The 22,796-nt window shown below is 44.5% G+C and overlaps 2 protein-coding genes across 6 annotated transcripts in view; one reads left to right on the top strand and one right to left on the bottom strand.

Moving 5' to 3' along the window:
* The first annotated feature begins 968 nt into the window (after positions 1–968).
* Positions 969–16,456, top strand: LOC142903898 (beta-galactosidase-1-like protein 2). 2 transcript variants are annotated; one of them, XR_012929299.1, is made up of 18 exons: positions 969–1,184; positions 1,335–1,403; positions 2,172–2,267; positions 3,033–3,141; positions 3,953–4,045; positions 4,262–4,343; positions 4,862–4,926; positions 5,102–5,186; positions 7,876–8,019; positions 8,880–8,960; positions 11,436–11,542; positions 13,243–13,392; positions 13,554–13,625; positions 13,959–14,037; positions 14,161–14,248; positions 14,824–14,941; positions 15,237–15,340; positions 15,479–15,585. XR_012929299.1 is itself a non-coding variant. In XM_076049787.1 (18 exons), exons 1-18 carry the CDS (start codon positions 985–987, stop codon positions 15,952–15,954), a joined length of 1,842 nt encoding a protein of 613 aa, XP_075905902.1. In that variant the 5' UTR covers positions 970–984; the 3' UTR covers positions 15,955–16,456. The 2 variants fall into 2 exon arrangements, 1 of the variants encoding a protein (XP_075905902.1); XM_076049787.1 differs by lacking the exon at positions 15,237–15,340 and adding an exon at positions 15,868–16,456 and having other exon boundaries at positions 970–1,184; positions 15,479–15,595.
* A 4,881-nt stretch (positions 16,457–21,337) lies between these two features.
* The window catches only part of b3gat1a (beta-1,3-glucuronyltransferase 1 (glucuronosyltransferase P) a), a 59,169-nt gene continuing 57,710 nt past the window's right edge, over positions 21,338–22,796 (bottom strand). For all 4 annotated transcript variants that reach the window (XM_076049791.1, XM_076049790.1, XM_076049789.1 and 1 more), the window contains one exon: positions 21,338–21,457. In XM_076049791.1, coding sequence (XP_075905906.1) covers positions 21,371–21,457 — 87 coding nt within the window. In that variant the 3' untranslated portion in view covers positions 21,338–21,370. The remainder of the gene's footprint in view (positions 21,458–22,796) is intronic.

Genomic DNA, 22,796 nt, shown 5'->3' with positions numbered 1-22,796 from the left:
GAAAACAAAAGGCGAAAAACAAAACAAGCTGTTACACTTTTATACCCATTATAATATTGCCTTAAAATGCAGAATTACTGGAATGAGCTGAATATGTTATTGATGGATAATGACTGAAAGTTTTTTTTCCTTCTTAATAAAACGTTCGGACTGGAGGCAGACCGAAGTAAGAAGGGGATGCGCGTCAACCTGTGGGTGGCAGCATTGTCACATTGGATTGCTTTCCCGACGATTAACCTCGAAGAAGAAAAGTTGAACGTCACTTTCTCCAAAAACAAACAACATTTAGCCGAGCACCGTGGTAACACTAGCTGGTACATGCTAAATGCCATAACGTGTCGTTCTCGGTAACTCTCACCGTTTAAACAAAGTGATAGAAACGATGCCATCATTTAATTTTTAGTTATACCGGAAACGCTTTTGTCCGTATGGGCGTCACCCTAAAGGGGCACCATTGCGCTGTATTTCAGGGACCACACCTCCTGTCTACAAAATAAGATAATCTCTGTACTTATTTAAATAGCGTAGTGTGCAAACGTCGCCAGACTCCACACGGAATGTCAGTCGTTCACGGACCCTAAACTGTTGTCAACAAATATAATAATAATCACCATAAAGAAAGGGTTGGCGTGACCCTTCACCTGCCTCAACCTGTGCCCCGTGAACGTTGTACCCAACTGCAGAACAAGCTAAGGCGACCATTGGAGCTTACTTTTGATCTGTGTTGTCCAAGACGTAAGTTCCAGTTTTGATATTTATTGAACTTGCGGAAAACTTTGCATGCTTCAATTCGTCACCAACAGTATAAAAAGAAGCATTTTTTAATCAAGGAATAGCTCTTCTTTAAATGCCTTAAAAAAAAACTACTTCCACACGGCTGCTTTCAATTATGCACATACGTGTCTAGATTATGCAAGCCGTTAGTCTTGTTGCACCAGTTCTCTACGTTTTCTTTATGACCCGTTTGTTCTATTGCTTGTGTGCATGTTGCCCTGCAGGGATCCTCCAGCAGATCGCAGAATGAGTCGCGTGGAGGGTCTTAAAGCTGACTCGCCCCATTTCACTCTGGAGGGGAAACCTTTCCGAATCCTGGGGGGCTCCATCCATTACTTCCGTGTTCCCCGAGCCTACTGGGAGGACCGTCTGCTGAAGCTGAAAGCCTGTGGCCTCAACACTCTCACAACGTACTCTCTCCTCCCTCCTTCACCCTAGTGTGCCTCCAGGCCACTGCAAACGGCCGTCAGATTAACTCGCCTCGACACAGTATTTGAATACAGATTATTATTATTATTTTTTTTTAAATCAGTTTTTGCTCTTTGACTTTTTTTATTCAGATATGTGCCATGGAACCTGCATGAACCGCAGAGAGGTGTGTTCAAGTTCGACGAAGAGCTGGACGTCGAGTAAGGCTTGGTGATGGGAAGTTGGAAGACGCTAGAAGGCGCTGTTGCGCTGTTGTAGCCGCTGGCCTTTCTACTGTCTCTACATTGTTTATGGCGTCCCTCTGGTGATGAATACGCTCTGCAACCAGTCAGTAGCAGGTATAATTTAATAACTGTCATGGCTACAGTATCGCCTGCTGGCAACATCTGCTGTGTGTAAAATGGAGAATTTCAAAGACATTTTCTAAATGTCATTGCAGAACAAAGATGGGTTATTTTCTTGTGCCATCTAGTATACAATTATACCGTAAATGTTTTTTTTTTTTTTTTTTTTTTTAAATTATTGTACTGAATCATCTTCTCCCTTTCTTTTTCCAACAACATGTGGGTGATGTTTTAGTGCACGCCATTAAAACTGCATCGTGCCTCTTGCTTACTTGTCCTGTTAGCATAAGGCACATGACAGCTGTAATGGACAATATTGGTTTTACGTTCCTGCTGCTATGAACCTTCCGCATGTTTGCAGAGGAATGTAAACAAAGGCACCCATCTGAGAGAAATATGTATGCCCTTTAATTACATCACAGGTTTCCACAGGTGATAATTTGATGCTTTCCAAAAGATGGAGCATAAAACAGAAGGAAAGGATAGACTCATTATTCCTGAGGAGTTCACTGACAGACTGTAGACATACTGGGTTAGGAAAAAGGAATCTTCACGTCAGATGTGATCTTCACCGTTCTGGAGGGCATTCCTGATTTTGTCGTCTTGTTGTGTGTCCTACCGTAGCGCCTACCTTAGCCTGGCAGCCAAACTGGGCCTCTGGGTGATTCTGCGTCCAGGGCCGTACATCTGTGCCGAATGGGATTTAGGAGGACTGCCCAGGTAAGGTCCAGGGAGACACGTTAGCCTTTGCAGGTATCTGCTTTCCAGCCTTGGCCAGATTCATCATGCATTATTTTCTCATCACCCCGGGCGTACTAAATTAATCAGGTAAATTGGCTTTGAAATTAACTATTCTGTCAGGTAACCTGTTTGTTCGCGGCGGCGTCGCTGCAGGCTAAATATGTTGATCTCTGACGCCTGCTTTGCTTCGGTGAGCTAGTTGCCGTCTGTCGACTCCGTAATCCATGTGAGATTGGCCACAAAGTTGCATTTGCAAGATAAGAAAAAAAAAACATTGGGGCTTCATTTATATGTTGCAGTCAAAAGAAATTATTCATTCTGTGAGTAGGCTCCCACTGTTGCTCGGATGAAAGCAAATGGTTGAGCTATGAGAAAGAACATTAAATAATCTTGACAGCTGTGTCTCCCCGAAAGTACGAATTCATTTAGTTCGGTAGTCAAAATAGATTTAGGAAAATGAGAATAAGCATTAGAAGGAAAAAGACTCAAAGTGGGTAGAGTTTAGACTCGTCTTCCTCTCCAGGAAACGTGTTGGTTGAAGTAATAATATTTGATAATCATCAAAACAGAGTGTTTCTTCGGGGGGGTGGGGAGCAGTGAAGCGTGAACGTCCTCTGCACCACACAGTCAGTGATAGTCATGCTTAGGTTGGCATGATTATCTCCCAAACCCGAGGAGAGGCGCAGTGCTCAGTGTAATATTTTGTTCACTGAAGAAGGTCTTTTCGATGTGATCTGGTTTCAGTTGGCTTCTCCGGGATCCACACATGAGGCTGAGAAGCACCTACCGAGGCTTCACCGAAGCAGTCGACTCCTTCTTCAACGAGCTTATTAAGAAAGTGCTTCCGCATCAGGTGCTTTTCAAACAGGCGTTTTGACTGGTATTAGATTTATACCCCAACAAGAACACAAGTCCACCCCCACGTTCAATGCAAAAACGTACAAGGTGCTTGAAATAGTGATATTTTATTACAGAGAATGAAATAAAAATACACATTTCATTCTCAAAAATGAAATGAAAATATTAAATCATCATTATAAGAATACAACGATAACATCCAAGAAAACCCTAAACATCTGAAAAACAAACAAACAAAAAAAAAACTCAATCACCTGCAACACAAAGGACCATTTCACTGTTTTCTTTGACATTTCTGGCTTTCAGTTTTGCCACGACTGAATAAAATAAAATGAACATGAATGAATTAGACTGAATTCACTCTAAGTCTTCAAAACTATCTTGTAGAAGATGAATTATAAACACATTTTTTTTGGGGGGGAAAAATGATTGTGTGTTTTTGGAGTGAATTACCATGTGGCAGAGAAATGTCTGCTGTCCTTAAAGTCCAGTTTGTGGGCCAGCTGGCGCCTGATGGAGACCAACGCCAACGCTGTTTAATCAGTGTGGGAACATGGTGTGACTGCACGCCAGCAGCCACACTAACAGGCAGAGATGCAGGGTGGCATCATGGTTAGATGGAATAAAATCATGATAACCACTGTCGGTAACAAACATTTGATTTTCGCTCGGTGTCGGTTGGCTGGCTCTGTGTGCCATTAAAGAGTTTTCATTTCAAATTCACCGTCTCTGCTGAGTCTTAAACCAGCTGCAGGCCTTAATACTTCTGTTGTCCTCTGTCTGTCTGTCGGCTTGTTAATGTGCAGTACTCCCGGGGCGGCCCTATTATTGCAGTTCAAGTGGAGAACGAATACGGTGCCTATGCCACTGACCAACAATACATGCCTTTCATCAAGGAGGTAGGAGGGCACAGTTTCTATTTAATTAACAAAAAACCTTTTTCAAAAATGTCTGTTCACAATGAGCCAGCCAATTTATTTCCCCGTCCTCTCTGCAGTGCTTCTTCTTCCTCATTGTTTTTCTTTATTTCTTTTTTTCTTTTTGAGAACCCACAGTCCTATTTTTGCTCCCTTCTGCTTTTATTTACTTGCTTCTTTAAACCCCTCGTCCTGCAGGCGTTGCTGTCGCGGGGCGTCGCAGAGCTGCTGCTCTCCTCAGACGGCAGCGATGGACTGAAATTTGGAGGAGTGGAAGGAGGTACTGTCGGATGAACCCGACTGTGCACACTCACCCACACCAACACACGTGCAGTACATTTGCAGCCGGTGCCACTACATGGAGGGTTTTTTTTTTTTTTGCATGCACCGACTGAAACGTTTTTTTGCTGTTTGATAAAAGCTGCATTTGCATTCAGAGTTTGCAAAAACATCACGATAAATGGTTCACATTCTTGGCCTGCATGTTAGAATCTAACAACAAGTGATGGGTCGATACCTCTGTGGCTGCATCCTCATGCACAGACGCTTTACTACTGCACTGTCAATTATCTTTGTAATTAAAAAACAGTCGTATTGCATGTGGACATATCAGCTGCTTGGCAAAAATACTGATGGCGTTTCAAAATCAAGAATGAGTGTCGTAGCAAATGAAAGCTGTAAGCAGTCCACCAGGTTCCTCTGAAGCAAACAACTAAGTTGTGTATTTTTTTTTTCTAAAGGTGTGAATAGTCTTGTCATGTTCTTTCTGTGTGCTAAGAAACCTTTTTTTTCCCGAAGTGTTGGAAACGGTCAATTTCCAGAAACTGAAGATGGATGACATCAACTATCTGGATAAAAAACAAGTAAGTTGTGTCTCAGTCCACCGCTGTTGTTGTTGTTGTTGTTGTTGTGGGATTTAATTGAATCCATTTTTATTCACCGAAGGGTCAGACTTCACACAAGTTATTTTTGCACAAGTTATTGATTGTATTTTCCTACCTGTGTGTGTGTGTGACTGTGTTGGTTTTCCTCCGCTAGCCTCAGAGGCCAAAGATGGTGATGGAGTACTGGTCTGGCTGGTTTGATCTTTGGGGAGACCTTCATCAAGTGTACACGGCAGAAAGTAAGACACACCTCAGATGAGTGTTTTTCTCCCACTCCCTCTAAAAGGCTGTAGTGTTGCCATCGTGACAATTTGTGGAGCCAAAGTGTGGAGCTCTGATACTGCCCAGGGAGAAGAGACAGTTTGTCCATCCAATTATTCTCTGACACCACCATCGCCTCTTCCTGTCTTTTCCTTCTGTCGCTTTTCTTTGTTCTTGGGTTGATAACAGCCTAATTTGACTCTGTTATGACGAACGATTGGTGTTACAGGATAAGGAAAACTTGACTGCTGGGGGTGATGTGGTGTGGGACACAGTTTGTTTAACTCTTCCACACCCACTTACTGCAGCTCAGGTTTGCACCTCGGCATATGGTCGTTTCTGCCCCGTTTCACGTTTGCTTTTTTTTGTTTTTATCCCTGAGAGATCGTTTATTCATGGCAGGTTATAATTCAAGTATCACAAACCAGAGTGTGCTGGCACTGCTCCTGCTGTTGCCTCTCTGCCATGTTCTTGATGTGTGAGGAGCTCACAATTTTCAAACGCAGACTCTTTGAAGGATACGTCACGTTTGAAGACGAGCTTCAGTGCCTTGGACTGAACGCAGGTGGAAGCTTTACAGTCAAAATCTGAGCCACTTCCCCTGCATTGAACACGCACGCATGTACGCCAACACACACACACACACTGCAGCTCCAGACACCAACTAAGGCTGACTGCTTTCCCAGATGACAGGACTCGGTCAGTTTCAGCACGAAAATTAAAAAAACAACAACATTGGATTGTGGCAGGCGTAGGCGGCCTTTCTCTCCATAAATTGACTTAAATAAAGTCTGCAAAGACTTCAAAGTGGTCTTTTACTATTTTGGGATGTATCTGAATTGTCTTTGGTAAATGGTGAATTGGCTGCACTTATATAGCGCTTTCCAGCACCTTCACGGTAGCCCAAAGCGCTTCACAATGGCCTCTCATCCACCCCTTCACTCACACTCTCATACACCAGTGGGTGGCTGCCGCCATGCAAGGCGCTGCCAGCCCCATTGGGAGCAATTTAGGGTTCAGTGTCTTGCCCAAGGATACTTGACATGTGGACAGTTGGAGCCGGCAGGAGCCACATTCTTCAGGTTTTTTTTTTTTTTTTAAATCCCAAGATAACCCGTTGGTGGTTTATTTTGTACGCATCTTGTTAAAGTGTCCTATGCATTTCATTTTTCATTGATTGATTTACACAGACTTTGTTTAAAAACAAAAAAACTGAACTAAACCAAACATGCAATCAAAATGTCCACTCCAATATTTGCTCATCTCAACTGTAAACGTTTGTCCAGACAGCGCCCTCTCTTGGAATCTAGTCCAACATCAACTTGTGCGAACGCAGCCCAAGTTATGTTATCTGTCCAGATTAATTTCCATGAAACTACCCTTTACGCCTGTTTTGCACTGGTTTTATTTTTCTCAAGCAAACCCAGACACACTATTACACCTGCAGCTGTCAAGGTGATGAATAAGGCTGCAACCTAATAGCTGTACACTGTGTTACGTGATTCTGTAATAGGTAAACAGTAGCTGTGTTATTATTGTGTAGAGCTTGAATAAATGTCCACAGAGAGGAACTGCAGTTTACTCAGTTTTGCAGAAAGACTACCAGTAGCAAAATGGCTCATTTTCACATTTTAGAAATGTCATTAATTTCTCAGTTCATTACACAGTCAAGTAGCTGTTTTGTAAAAAAAAAAAAGAAAAAAAAAAGAAAAATCTTGCAAAACACACAAATCCACTTGTTTGGTACCACTTAAAAAAAGTGTGTTAATTAAGAAGAACAGAGAGAAAGGAAAGTGGTTGGATTTGAGCATCATCGTCATCCAGCAAGAACAGAAAAGAGTCAACCAGAAAAAAAGGATCTTCAGGGAGAATTCATGTCCTTGACGGGACAACACGGCACTGTGGGCTGCTGCCGCAGTCAAACCAGTCGAATTCGCTCCGTCACTCAACCACCACTGTTGCTATTCAGTCCGTCTCATGCCCTCAGTTCACATCATTACATTGCCATCAAAGTACAATCTGACTGCTTAATTATTAATTTTGCCATGCTCGGTGCAAAATGTAGGTGGCTAATTTGTGCGGCACGGTAAGGCCATTTTTATTAAGGGTGTGAGCAGTGGCCAACCATAAATCATCGTGACTCGTAGAAGGAACTGTGCTCGAGGTCCGTGTGTGTTTCAATTGAAGTGCAATTGAGGGCAATAGGATTACTGAAACGTTGACGCTGGACTGTTGAAGTTGAATTCTTGTCAGTTTTTTTCCTCCTCATTTTGTTATTCATGAGTCTGGGGAAAAAGCCTCTGTCTTTTTTTTTTTAAATTTCTTTTTCCCGTGGAAATTTGAAGGTTATTAAAAGAACAGTTCACAGTTAATCAAAATGTGCAAGATTTTGGTTTATTCAGATTCTAGAATTTTCCATTTTAAAGCAAAAAATATAAAAACTAAAATATTATCTTGTCAAAAAAAAGACAAGAAACCAAATCAGGCCGCCTTAGTTCAATGCATGTTTGCCTCTGTGATTCACATGTCCACACTAAAAATGGATCCCTGATGGATTATACTGCTGATGAATCAAATGTATTTCTGCACTGAGGTTACATTATGATATCTCTGATACAGGTTAATAGCTTTACACATTACCTGATATTTTGTTTGCTTCTTTTGCAGACATACGAGCTGTGGTCGCAGAGATCCTGAACTTGGACATGTCCATCAACCTCTACATGTTCCACGGAGGGACAAACTTTGGCTTCATGAACGGAGCGTCAGCGGTCGACCTGCCAACCCCTAAAGCCATGATCACAAGCTACGGTACGTGAGCTGGATCCGGCTCTGAACCATCGTTCAAATAATGGAACGCGTCTATTGAGGAATTTCTGTCTAAGGCAAAATAAAGTGAAAACAAATCAGAGCCGGGATTTTTGTGAAAAAGACTCAACCTAATGCTGCATTTGTAATAAAATCCTCTAGGCCTTTACTCGGCAGATGCATAATGAATAAAGAACAGCATAAGGCGACGAGGAGTCTCACTGTCTGCAGTTTGCTGCAGAAACACAGGGAAAAGAAATTATGCCAGAGGTTTTAACAGGACGTTTGCACTGTCTCATATACAGGCCTTCCTGCAAATTAAGACGGGCGTAAAAGATAGACTAATTGTGCATTTGGGCCTTTTTCTGATTAAAGCCTGTTAATCCTGCACCACATTTGGCCTGCACACACGAGACACAGAGAGTTGGATGGACACAGTCTAAGCCTCCCCACCACCTGTCTGCACCGCCTCCGATCTTCAGTTGCCTCTGAATTTTAATGGGCGCACGGACCCATTCGTCACCTCATAACATGCAAAAGAAACACGGCGGAGCGGGTTTCATGCCCGCCTGGGGGGGGGTCCATAGCCTGAAGTGAAGTGAAGTGAAGTGAAGTGAAGTGAAGGGATGACCTCGCCTGTCTTTACAACTGTCCCCCCCCGCTCCCCCGCCTCCTTTTTTGTTGTTGTTGCCTCAAACGGCTTCATTTTCTGTCAAGATAAACCCAGAATGTGTCTCTGCCCGCCGCTGTCTCAAGATACTTGATAGGGCCTTGCAGTGGAAATGCCTGGAATCACCGTTTCTCTCTGCTCTGCCTCACTGTGGCTCCTGAGCCCACTGTTCTGATAGCGTATTATCTTTCAGATTACGATGCTCCATTATCCGAGGCTGGGGATTACACCACAAAGTACCATCTTCTGAGGAATTTATTCAGCCTCTACCACAGTGAGTGTTGTGTGCTGCCGCCGCTGCCGGGCCCTCGCATCCCACCACCCCTCATTCTCTTCTTTCCCTCTTCTCATCTCCCCACTTAAGCTAATTCTCCTTGTGGAAACCTGCTCTCCGTTGGCCAAAGCGGGATAACTTTAGATGTGATTACATGCCTGGATTAGATACGGGCTTTGTTGTGTCTGTATGTTGTGTATTTCGTGTGTGTGTGTGTGTGTGTGTGTGTGTGTGTGTGTGTGTGTGTGTGTGTGTGTGTGTGTGTGTGTGTGTGTGTGTGTGTGTGTGGTTTGCTTGATAGATGGCTGAATCTAAAATGTGCCATAACATGGCTTTAGAAAATAAAAAAAGAAATAAAGGGTTGCAACCTGCATAGAACAAGCTGTTGCTCTGGGAATATCGATACCAGGGTGTTGATACGTTCGCATGGAAACAGGCAGATTGGAAATGGGAGCCACCTGCTGGTTGTAACAGGAAAAACAATCCGTTAGTTGGCAATATGGCAGCGATACATTTTTCAAAACCAATATATAACCCATTAATAACACATGAAATCTTTGTTGTCTCTCCTCATTTGTCCATGTTTTTGTTGACCAATGTGTGAAAGAAGCTACTTGGGCAATGTGTTTCCATCACCTATTGTGCATTTCACTGTTCTGCGTGGCCCAAAATTCACGTCGAGCGGACGTAAAAACCTTTTTGCGTGTTATTCCGACACTCTTTGTGAATGCTGCACTCTTGAATAGGCATAAAAACGCGGAGATGGAAAGCCAGTAAATTACTCGCTGTGTGAAAATTGAATGCCGGGCGTTTTTTTTTAAAAGGACTGTTCTCCATTTGCAGGCCAGAGGTCCATGTTTGGGTGGCAGAAGTCTCTCAGACTTGGACTGAGAACGAAGCTTTTTCTTTCTCTTTTTTTTTTTTCCCCCCAATCTGGGAGCACGACAGCCTGCTAATTTGCCCTGGGTTGCGGTGGTTGAAAGTCGTTTGTGCGTTTGTTGAAACACTCGCTGCGCGTGATTCATCCCTGTGTTGTGTAGTCTGCTGAACAATGAGCAGTGGCCTGGATACGAGTCTGAGGAGGCTTTGTGTTGTTCTCAGCAGCCACAAACACATGACCTAATTCTTTAATTAGATAAACTCAATGGTTTTTGATGATTTTCTTTCCCTGCCCTCCTCTGTTACTGTGGGGTTGTCAAATAAGCACAAAATGTCACTTACTTCTTGCCCCTGCGGTGATGTTTTCGCACTAGGCGCTACGGTTTCAGGCTGAGTGTGTGAGTGTCTCTTGTGCTCATGCTGCTACAACACATGGAAGCTGTGGATTCATTGAGATGTCTCCTCAGTGCCACCATAGATCGGCCTCTTTAAATGCAAGGGCTGCCGCAGCTTGTGAGCTTTTCTCCAGACCCACTTGGAGAAAAAAAAAAAAAAAGGTGTCGGCCGTCACGCTCCTTTCAAGCTTTTAAAAAAAAAAAAAAAAAATAGAAATTGACCCAGCTGTTATCGCTTGCCGCTAAGGAAAAGCTGTCAAGCCTTCTCTACAGGGACTGACTGCAGCCGTCTCTGGATGGATCAACACCTTGAAAGGCGGATAAGGGGGTGCGTGAAACTATTGTTAATAGCTGTTAAGAGACTGTTTTGCATCGTGGAGCGGTGTAAGCTGCGCCGGCAGGGAGGGGCCTGCCGGGGACACCGTCTGTTTGATTCCCAGCCTTCAGAATAGGACGAGGTCTCCAGGGGAATACAGAAGTTGACGCCCTGCTGTTCAGAAAAAAAAAAACAGAACCAGAACAGAGCCAGGCCAACAGTTATTGTTAACCCCTTAAACCAGTATACATGTTGTATTTTCACCCAGAGCTGCCTCGTCTTGCAATTTCTGCCAGGACGTTGCAAAATAATAGTGGTCATGGTGCTTCGGCTCGCCATGTGTCCATGGAGACGCCGGGTTATTGAAATATATGGTTGTTAAATGTGTACAGTCTGTACAGTCAAAGCCCTCGGCTGTGCTTTGGCCCTGGTCCAGTTCAGCACCCTGGACAGCGAGGCTGGTGTGCTGTAGCAGCAGCAGCTGTGGCGAGCTCGACTCCCGCCGCTGACTCCGTGTTTACCGAGCCTGTCGGTGAAGCTGCGTGTTGGGCTGAACAGCGACTCCCTCATGTGCAAGACACCCCTGACATACTGGGATTCGTCTTGAGCTATAGCTCAGTTTAAGGTTGGTGTGATGTGAAGTTCAGCACAAGGTCAGAAAGTTTCTTTGGGTGCGTTTGTATTTTGGCCATTTTCAAGACTAAAAACTCTTTAAAAGTTGATTGACAGACTTCTCTTCTTGTTGTTACTTGCATATGAAAACGTGTAGACTGATGTACACATCGTCGTGCTGTTGCAGTTATCCACATGTCCCTTGAATAATAGTTTGGTTGGAAGGAAATGCTTTGACTTGCAGACTGACGAGCCTCCCCTCCTGTTTTCCAGCCCAGCCCCCCCCCGATCTGCCTCCCCAACACCAGAGGGCAGACTATACACCGCTGGTTGCCCAGGAGCACCTGTCACTGTGGGACAGTCTGTCTTTCACAGACGAGGTAAAACCAACAACCAGCCAAAAATAAAACTGGCAGCGCTGCTCAAACAAACTGCCATCAGGTCGTCGAGTCATGAAATATTGAAAACGTGTAATAAAGACAGGCTGGCGAAAATGAACACTGCGTTGGACCAGGTACTTGTTAAAAATGTAGACGGACCTGCTGCTTCTTCTCACATCTGTCTGCTCAAAAAAAAAAAAAAAATTACACACACACACACACACACAGTGTGATGGATGCACTTAAATCTGCCAGGAAACTGGCCAGAAATGAGAAACAAGCATCCAACTTCTTCTTTTTCTTGCCCCACTATTTTAGAGAGTGTCTTCTCACACACAAGGCCTGGAAACCAGCCCTTTGTGATGTCAATGAAAATGCTGGCTTTAGTCTCCCTCCAAATTATGGATTCTACAGCAAATCTGCATTTCCACAGAGAGCTGTAACCCAACAAATGCAAATATAAAGTTTTCATCTGCGATGCAAATCTGCTCCACTGAGAAATGTCTGAATCTTAAAATAATGTCGAGTGAAACCCTAGCGGGAACGGAGAGTTTACAACCTTCGGCCATCTCCACCCTAATGTCACGAATGTTAATAATGGTGACAAATTAAAGCCCATCTCCCCGAGAGTTCAGGATGCGTCAAATGGCCACTTGGAGCGTCGGAAATAAATCCGTGCTGGGTCGTTGCTACGAGGCAGCAGCGCCACAGAAGAGATGTGGAGGCTTCATCTCACCACTGACCCTTCGTGTCCACCCGTCCAGTTGAGCCACTTACACCATGTTCTTCAGAGCCATTTATATTCTGACCAGATGTAGCACGTCTGGCAGTTGCTTACAACATTAATTATTCACTCCCCGTCTCGGTGATTTGCCTCCCTCCGAGACGACAATTACTGTGGCCCTGACTAGCCGCACGGCCTCCATTTAAAAAGGGAAAAAGGGAAACGAAAGGAGGAGGGCGGGAAAAATAACACGTTTTTCTCATGAGTGGCTTCAGAGAGACTGAGTGGGTTGTGCTGGTTTGATATTGTATCCGTGCACGCGGAGGTAGGTGGTTAATCGTCTCTTAGCAGGGAGTGTTTATTGTGTTGAGATGAGTGCGTTGTGTTCCTCCCAAGGGTGTACAAAGGAGTGCTGCTGGATGAAAGAATGGCTCTGAGCATCAGCATTGAGCAGAGGCTGAGACGCCAGGTTTGATAAGGCGTCACCACCAGCACCACTTAGTGCCGCCACGCTCTGCCAGCCGTACCTGCTGAAAGTGTGATAATTGACTGAGGCAATATCATCGAGCGCTGACCGCAGGGCGCCTCACTGTGTTTGGAGTCGTCCGCAGTCACCTCGGATGTGCTGTGCGTGTTAATGTTACATTTCAAAACTATTGAGACAAGGCCTAATTTGAAATGGTTGAGCAAGTGATATTGTTTGGAGCCCATGTTGTGTATTGTGTGTGTGTGTGTGTCTGTGTGTGTTAGTTTTTTTTCCGTAAAAACCAGCACATCTATTTAAAATATTATCCACGCATTTTCTGCAACTGCATAAACTGACCAGAGGGGGCAGCATTTCACAATCCTACATTATACAGCCTTCAGTGCACTTGTAGGTCGCTGTAAAAATGCGTCATTCTTGAAGTGTGACGTCTTGGCTCAAGTCCGTCTCAGATGTGTCATTTGCTCCCCCCCCCCCCCCCCCCCCCTGCAGCCTCTGAGATCAGAGGGACCGGTGAACATGGAGAACCTGCCGGTCAACAACGGCAACGGTCAGTCCTACGGCTACACACTGTATGAGACCGCCATCGGCAACGGCGGCGGGACACTCAACGCCATGAACCATGTCAGAGACAGAGCGCTGGTGAGGACGTGAGGAGGACAGGCGTCGGCGTATCACACGAACGAGCTGTGAAAAATGACAGAGCTCACAGACGAGCTGCCTTGCCACCACAGTCACACTGGACAAATGGCTCGTTTTCATTTTCAGCACATTTCCACTTTTTTTTTCTCCTCCCATGCCAGGTCTTTGTGGACAGACAGTTTGTTGGTGTTTTGGATTATGAGACGCAAGAGCTCTCTGTCCCAGAGGGGAAGGTAACTCTAACTGTGATTGTTTCTATATCTATATCTATATGTATATATATGTCTGTCTGTCCGTCTTTCTCTCTGGTCAGTCACCAGAAATCAACATTGTTAGCCCTCTGTTTATACTCATCTGCAAAAATACTAGGTTTTGGCTTCCTGCTAAACATGTGGACTTGATTGTCCACATGTTTGGAAGGCGGTGTCAGAGTGCGGAGCCAACTTTAGTGCCCTTTTTCTTTTTTCTTTTTTCTTTTTTTTTTTTGAAAAGTCAAATCTCATCAAAGAAACAAAAGATTCAGAAAATGTTTTTGAAATGAATCTTGAACCTTCTGTCGACTTCAGGGAGACAGAACTCTGAGCTTACTGGTGGAGAACTGGGGAAGAGTGAATTATGGGAAAACCCTGGACGATCAGCGCAAAGGTAGGAGCCGTTCACACGCTCAGCCAGCCGCCGCCTGCGCCCACTGATCTTTATCCTCCCACCAAAGACAGCGGTTAACGCCGTCTTGAGATCTTAAGGGAAAAGCCTTGACTCACCCTGCAGGTCTCATTGGCGATATTGAGTTCAACAAGCTCGTCCTCCGCGACTTCGTTATTCACAGTCTGAGCATGGAGCCGGCCTTCGTCAACAGGTTTGTGTCCGACCATTTGAACTCCTCGCCATCTCAGTGGTCTTTCCTTTTGTGTTTGCGTGTCATTGCTCATCAGGGTTCCGCTCGGATCGTACAGCACAGATTATCTTTGAACAGCACAAGTCATCAGTTATGACAGTTTTACGGCTCAAACGCCCGATACGACTAATAAATTAGCATCAAAATGACATGAAAGCCTGAGATGTTTGATACCTTTAATGATGTTGCACATGTCAAATAGAATAGAGTAGAATGCCTTCATTAATCCTACATTGGGGAAATTGACATTATTACACCATCAGTATAGTGCAAAGAGAAGAAAAATTATATTGATTAAAAAGAAATGAAGAAATAAAATATTTATATTTGTGGACAGTTGAACTATTTACAAGTTGTCTACATTATATTGATCGGTATAAATACGAATTGTAATAATATGAAGTCAACCTCATTTCGTGAATGTACCTGCAAGAGTATAATCTATTGTCTTGTTTGTTGTTTGTTGTGCAACCATGCCTTGAAATGTGAGGAAAGTCTGTGAGGATGTGAGAGAAATGTCTGTCTCCCTCCAACAGCTTTCAGGCTTCGGGATGCTGGGCACCGATGTCCGAGCAGCCGTCCGCCTGCCCTGGTTTCTTCCTGGCCAGCCTTCACGTGAACGGTTCTCCAAAAGACACCTTCATCAAGCTCTCTGTGAGTTAACCAAGCAACAGAGTCGGCAGACCAGAAGACTAGCTTGGTCTGCTCTTCGCCTCTGAGAAAAGGCCAAAAACCATCTGCTGTGAGGAGCACATAGCATTAAACATCCCGGTTGTCACTGCAGGACTTTGGTGATGAAGAAATTTGCCCCATTGTGCAATGCTTTTTTCTTTTCTTTTCTTTTCTTTTCTTTTTTTAATGAACACGGGTTGTGCTGTAAAATAAACACCTGGTTCCTGTATGGATAGGAGCTGTGAAACTGGGATACTGTTATTTATCATCTACACAGGGATAGAAATATCCCCGTTTCCACTGCCTGCATGTGGTGAAGCCGCATGAGACTCAACACAGTAAACACAAGCGTTGAAGTCGTTCTAGTCAGATTCACAGGTAGTAATTCTAAATGGAAACCAAACTCTTGTCGTTTATATGTTTTAATGTCAGGGTGTATTATGCACTTTTTTTTAAATCTTCCTTTTCTGGTTTGAGTTTGTGATGATTCTTCTGTCTCATGGCTGCTTGTGTGGACAGGGTTGGGGTAAAGGCGTGGTCTTCATTAACGGCAAGAACCTGGGACGCTACTGGTCCATCGGCCCTCAGCTGACTCTCTACCTGCCGGGCCCTTGGCTCCGCAGCGGGATCAACCAGGTAGAGTCACACATGGTGTCCAGGTTGCTCAGTTTCATCCATCCCTGCGCACTGCATATACTGTAATATCCTACTGGAATACTTCATCATGTTTTCTCAACCACGAATGTCATCATTTGCAGCAACATTTCAAGCATAAAGATGATTTTTTTTTTTTTTGGCCTGTGAGCTGCGTTCACTGCGCCCACGCGCAGCTTCCTGCCGTGACCTGAACAAGCCGCTGTTTTATTTTTATGTATGTATATATGTATCTATTTTTTTTTTTTGGGCAGCTCTTGGTGTTTGAAGAGCAGAAGACAGACCATAACATTGAGTTCACCAGCAGCCCTGACTATGGCAAGACTGAGCACGTCAAGTGAGGACATGGAGGAGGAGAGGAGGATGATGGGAGAACAGCTGGGGACCATCTGAGAGGCCACATCGCTCACATGTGACTGACCGCCAGCTCCCCGTTGACCCTCGACGTGTCGTTAATCTGCACTTGAGCGCTGCACGCAGACTGTAAAAGCATTGTGAATAATCCAGATTAAAGTCTTCAAGCGTCCCTTCGTCTCACAGATTAGAAAACAAAGCTTACCGTTTTGTCTTCAAAACCTACAAGTGCTGATTCAACATCCATCTGTCATCTGTGCGTTACTTTTTTTCCCCCTTACACATCAACCTGGAAAATACCTAAAAACTAAACTTGTGTCTATCAGTTGAGAAGCTGTTGAATGGCCTTGACCAGTAAAGATCTTTTGACCAAGAAAATGTTTTAATTTGTAATAAAAAATGTTTCAATTTTAATGTTCCTGTGTAATATTTAAAGGCGTGTATTGACATGGAATGAAAATGAAAATACAAAATATGTTCCTGATCTTACAGAGTCTACCGTGGTGTCATTTGCGAATTCTGAGCATTTATACTGACGTTCGTTGAGGTGGAAACGCTCACAGTCACACAAAGTGCACGGAAAAACAAAGCGCCAACAACAGGGATTTTCTTCTCAGTTCTTTTATTTCTCTTGATTCAACTAATGTCTCTCTCAGAGAAGGAGCCGCTGCGGCAAAGAAACAACCGTAAGAGTCACATGCATAAAATGTGAATCACATGAGGCCGTAAAAATGATGACGGAGATGAGGACGTGGAGAATGCTGGGCTGTGCAGAGTGCTTTGTGCCTTTCGAGAAGCCCGCAGAGGGTGACGCTCGCTCATGTAAATATGGCGACACCGGCAGCTGGGTTGATTCCAGCAGGGTAAACTGTGAGTGCTCGATATTGCTCAGTAGTACGTTGGTCTATCGGGGGAAATATCCAAATGTGGATGGCAGACAAAAGCTGTTGCGTTCTCTGTGTGGAAGCCCTTTAAATTGTCCAGTTGCTTCGGTTGGTCAAAGAGGTGCGACACAGTTGAGCACAGAAAAGCTCGGAGACGCAGTTTTTGGCCACTTTAATACTATAATAGAGTTAAGGACGGATTTCCGGATAAACAGAAGAGAAAAAATAAGTTGGATTGATAGATTTATGATTAAAGGTCCCATATCGTTCCAATTAGATCTTGATTTTTCATCTTGGAATCTTCCTTCATCTTCCTTTAGCTGCAGATTTTGGAATTCAGAGCTCAGGGTTTTTGCATCGACAACAAAAGTCACAAAAGCAAAGCTGGAGGCTTCCGTCGGTGTCGTTAGCATGATTAGCCTACAGCACACAACACGACAAGTCACACACACATGCGCAGGCTGCCGAAGATTTCAGTTTTGGAACCGCAAACTGTGGGCAGTTGCTCCCACTTCGCGACGAAGAGTTCCGCAGGAGACGTTTCTGCTGACTGCTGGAGAACTCAGAAGTTCCCAGCGCGGCAGATTCTCACCAGGAAAAACAATCTGCCCCAGAGGGAAGAACCTGCACCTGGCTGGGAGTTCAGGGTGCCAGTTATGACATCACAAAGGGCCGTGTTAGCCAAACTTTAAAAAGGGGAGAGAGCGAGAGAGAGAAAAAAAAAGAAAAGTAGAGGGTGAACCTCTGGAAGGTTTATTGACAGGAAGAGACACAGATCATGGTTAGAACATGTTAATAAATGGATTTTACTTTGAATAATATGGGACCTTTAACTGCTCCAACTGGCCCTTTGAAAACAGAACTCTTGTGCGAGTTCTTCTGTCAGCACTGAACTCCTACTGATCAAACTGATGGTACATTTTGCTGAACATGAGCATGCTTCCCTTTTCTTTTTCTTTTAAAAGAAAGACCACATGGAAAAATAAAGTGAGAAATATAAAAGGCAAACACTGGCCTATTTTAACCACACCCCCTTGAAATAAATAGATAAATTAATATATTAAGAATTTGACTCTTATTTTTTGCGATTCCGGCGTCTTTTGGGAGTTGTTACACTGCACCAGTGTCTTGTGGGGTTTGTTGGCCAGAGATAATGTGGTAGTGTTACAATGAGGCTCTGTGTTTGAATTATCTCCAGCTGCTGATGCCAGATAAGGAGCACCGCTGCGCATTGCTGCGGACGGGCGATTTGTCAAGCAGAGATTCTATTATGGTGCGGCGCAGAATAACGTTGTTACACAGTGTCACAACCAATGATGACCGTCGTTAGGGTGGATCTAAGAAAAATCAGACGGGGGAGGGGAGGGAGGCAAAAAGAAAAATCATCATCTGGCGGTAGCTCCTCAAGACGCTCGCATGGCGACACAGGTTGTGTTGTGCTTTTCCCCCCCTTAGCTCTGCTGCCAGTTCAAAGCAACATCGGCGCCGTCTCCCACACACTAGATCGAGAGAACGGCTCTCAAAAAGGAGGGAAATTCTGGTGTTCACTTATAAATCGGGTCCATGACTCTCGAGCCGTTTTGCAGAAATCGACTCGACTCGTTTGGTGGATTCCAGCTACGCATACAAAGCTTCGATGTCAGTTCTTAGGAACTGATGGCGCTCGATGGAGTTAGAACACAGCTAAAAGTTCCGCAAATGCAAATCACACATTTTTTTGTTACCTGTATTTCTGCTTCCTTGCTCAATGTTGCTAAAATGTCTTTAATATCACCTGCTCGGGCGTGAAGGTGTGCATAAAACATTCACCTGCTCATCTGCATGAACGGATTCTAAAGGTTCCTCTCGTGCGACAATTGTCTCTTTTGCAAAACCTACACAAGTGAGTTTTCTACAAGGAGGCTGTTGTCAGTAAGGGGGCGGCATGCCGATCACCAGTGTGTGTTTTTTTACAAAGTCATTTCTTTCAACTTAGCAATTATCAGAGACAATGGATCACATCGAGAACATGAAGAAAAATGGTTTTACCAAAATAAAAAATGTAGTCTATGTGTGCAACAGGATCCAAAGTCACAACGTTTTTATGGAACTAATGTCGATGGAGGAAACAGGAGACACGCCCAACAAACAGGTTGAATTTCATTGCGCTGTGTGACATTTTGCAAACAAGAGAAGATTTTGTTCCTATTTACCTACATATATTGCAGCGGATCACTATAGAGGCATTAAGGCATTCAGGCCACACCTTGTGTTTTGTCCTGTTTTCTGGGTGGTCTGCTTACTGTCCTGTTGGTGAAGTTGGTCAACCAATCGTATTCAGGTACAATGGTGAATGCATGCCGCCCACTTACTGAGAAAAACCTGAGAAAAAGATTTGCAAGTGAGCAGGTAAAAGTTTTCTGCGCACGCTCAAGCGGGTTTTTCTCCTCTTAGGTAATTTTTCTTTGAGGGAGCAGAAAACGCAAATTACAAAGAAGCTTGCGAGTGCGATTTGTGCTGGCGGGAACTTTTGGCAGTGTTCCAACTCCAGAGCCGAAGCCAACAAACACTCGCAACAAACAGCGATGATGTTCCATAATGAGAGAACGTCTGACTTTGCGCTCACCATAAACTGGGACGGAAGCAGACATTCGCAAAGATAATTGACGTTCGCTCGCGTCTTCGTCCGTTGTCTGAAGATCCTCTGGAGCTCATCCAGCCTCAGGTGAGGAGTTGAGCTGAGTTCACTGGCAGAACCAGAGCTTGTCAGACCAAGTTCTATTTCTAAGTTGACTGGCAGAAGTAATGATGTTTGGGAAAAAAGAAAATGCACAGCTATTCCAGCGCCGCTGCTCCTCTAAGCCTACAGATGTTTTCTTCTCGCGAGGGGAGATTTTCTGTTTCCCAGGGAAAAGATTTTTTCCGTCTTTAAAACTTCAGGAAAGAGAAAGAAATGCTTTCCTCTTTTTGTTCCAGCCCTGACTACTGTTATTACGACGCTCAAATCAAATGTCCACTCTAATACTGTGATTGTTCTCATCTTAAATAACTATTTACATACGTTGCCGTGAAGCAACAAACTCTGTTCTCTTTTTTTTTCTTTTTTTTCTTCTTCTTTTTAAGTGCTCAGCATGTGTAAGTGTGTGTATGTGTGTATGTATGTATGTGTCAGCTCCCAAACACAACATGGGGGAATATTTCAGACGTGTGTGCGGTGAACGGTGGCGGCGGCGGTGACGATGACGACGCTACAAAGGTGACGAGCGATGACTCGAGAAAAAGACTGAAACGAGCAAGTGATGGCGAGTGGGACGCTTCAACAAATTAAGGTACATTACAGCAAACATTTATTTTTTTCTCCTCCTCAGCAAAGGACATTCTTCACATTTCTTTTTTTTGTTTGCTTGGAGGAAAAAAAAAAAGTCTCCGTCTGAACAGAGTCTGAATCCAGGTGCTTCGCTTCCTCGTGTTATGTGCAGACGTGGACAAAGCGTTTTTCCCCCGTCTCTCGTCTCTCTGATTCATGATATGAAAGGAGGCGTTTTTGTTTGAGTTTTTTTTGTTGTTGTTGTTGTTCTTCTTCTTCTTACACCTGCTTGTGTGGTTGTTGGGTTGGTTTCAGATTGTGCTGTCCCTCTGCCGTCCGCTTCTCAGTCTGAGAGGCTCTGCAACGCGCCGGCCTCTCGGCGTTAATCTGTGCTTTGACATACATCGTGTTCTTATTCACGGGTTTTCAAGTCTGGTGGTAAAAATGTCTGATGAGAGAGTCGGGAGGAGCAGGCCCCCCCCCCCACCCCTCTTGTCCCCATTTGACGTTGTTCCTGGAGGCTCTGCAGGTCCAATCACCTGCAAGAGTGAGAAAAGGATTAAGATGCGGCGCGGAAGTGCACTAATCCCCAAGTGGAGTTAATTGGATGTGTTTATTTTGCTGGCAAAAATTTAATTACGGACAACAGCTGCAGTAATTGTCTCCTATCGCGCAACAAATGGAGAGAAGAAATACATTAAAAAAAAAAATAAATAAAAATCCACTTGATAACATGGGGGAAAATATGAAAAACTGAGCCAGCCTGCGACACTGAGATTTTGGGATTAGTGGAAAGCTTCAACATAGCGCTTTTCATCGAGGGTTCGTATTGCCGAGCCAAAACCACAAGAAGAGAACAGAGGAAGTGAATGCAAACCTTGCTGTTGCTGCTTCAGTCGAAGCGGTTTAATCCAAACTAGACGTGATGTCTCATGTTAAAAGAACGACAGGTTTCAATGTCAGTTTTAGTTTTAACAGGGGGATGCAAACAGAGAGCTAAATGCGATTTAGAATTCTTTTTCCTTCCTTTTCGCAACACTGCTATGATGGAGCTCAGAGTGAGAACTAAAGCTCTGAAAATGGTGAGAAGGCTTTAAATGAGCCTCTCCTTTCTTGATATGGGACTTTTTTTGTGAATAGACGAGAAAAATAAGTCAAACAGCCGTCCCGTCCGGCCTATAAATATCAGCAAAAGAAGCCTTGTTTACCGAGTTGAGGGAGGAACAGGAGGAGTCAAATCTCCACGTTTGGGTCCGTGAATCCCTTCTTCCCCTCGTTGACGAGGACGGGTTTCTCCGTTCTCGTGTGCCAAACGAGTATCTGGAGGGGAGAGAAAAACACACCGTCACACCGGTTGACCCGCCGTCGGGTCTTCTCCCGAGAATCTCGACCTCCTTGCGCCCCGCAGGAACGACAAACTGGCTGAAGATGCTTCTCAGCGCTGGCGTGGTTGTGAATCCGGAGGCTGGAGATGGTTTTTGGCCAGAGAAGCGGCTGCAGTGCCGAGTGAGCGGCAGGAATGAAAGAGGAGGAGAGGGGCTGGCAAAGTTTGGGGAGCTCATTTCCCCCTGCTGGCTCCTCCACGCTGGAACCTTCCTTCCTTTCATCTTGCCATGGCAGCGGCGGCCATGAATTATGCATGAGGAGTGTTTGAGGAGTGCCAGAAGCCCAGTCAGGTGCAGCAGGCCAGGAGGTTAATAGTCACCCTTTGCTGCAGGAGTGAAAGATTATAAAGGACAGAGCAGACGATGCCCACCCACACACACACTCGCCTTCCCTTGTTTTTAAACTATATTTTTTTTATTTCTCCTTGCAACCTTTGGGCCCATCCTCACACTCATCTGTAATCAGCGCGATGCCCCCCCGACCAAATTTCAATTACATTCCCTTCCTTCAATCTCTTCATTTCCTCTTCTGAATGGATGGAGGAGAGCATCAGTGAAAGTCGGTGCTGAGCATCTCCTCTCCTCTGCCTCAGTGTGTGTGTGTGTGTGTGTGTGTGTGTGTGTGTGTGTGTGTGTGTGTGTGTGAGTGAGTGTGTGTGGCTCTCTGGCTGACTCCTCTCAGCGATGTGACCCCGGCCAGAAGCTGGCAGCCGTGAGCAAGAGAGCAGCAGCAGCAGCAGCATCAGCAGCAGCAGATCTCAGGCTGTTGTTACCCTCCAGGCTCCTGCTCAAGCATGCGAGTGCAAGAGTGCACGTGGGCAGTACAGAGGTATAGAAATAAAATAATGTGGAAAAAAAAAAATCGATGACCACCAACTTTTCCCGCTGCAGATATTCTTTTAAAAGTCGTGATCACCTCAGCTGAACGTTTCACTGCATCACAGTTTGCAGTTTGTACAACATGTCCAACATCATCAGCTCCGTTTCCTCGTTTCACCTCGAGCTGATTTGAGTCTGTATTGGACAGTAAAGGAAACAGTGTGTTTGTGTGTGTGTGTGTGTGTGTGTCTGGAGTGGAATCACACAGATTTCCCTGTTCATAGCAGTGACCTTTTTAAGTGTCCTCATTATTGCAGATGTTAAATCTTTCATCTCATAGTTTTGTATCACTTTTGTGATACAAAACAACAAAAAAACACACTCAGCTAAACAGGAAATTAGAACGAGTTTAGAATTAAATATTGACCAAGGTGCACTTGGAAATACAATATTTT

Source organism: Nelusetta ayraudi, unplaced genomic scaffold (genome assembly GCF_046127955.1).
Source record: "Nelusetta ayraudi isolate G7.1 ecotype Tasmania unplaced genomic scaffold, CSIRO-AGI_Nayr_v1 ptg000120l, whole genome shotgun sequence".
Lineage (NCBI taxonomy): Eukaryota > Metazoa > Chordata > Actinopteri > Tetraodontiformes > Monacanthidae > Nelusetta > Nelusetta ayraudi.
The sequence above is the reverse complement of the archived record's forward strand: the minus strand, read 5'-3'. Positions and strand labels throughout refer to the sequence as shown.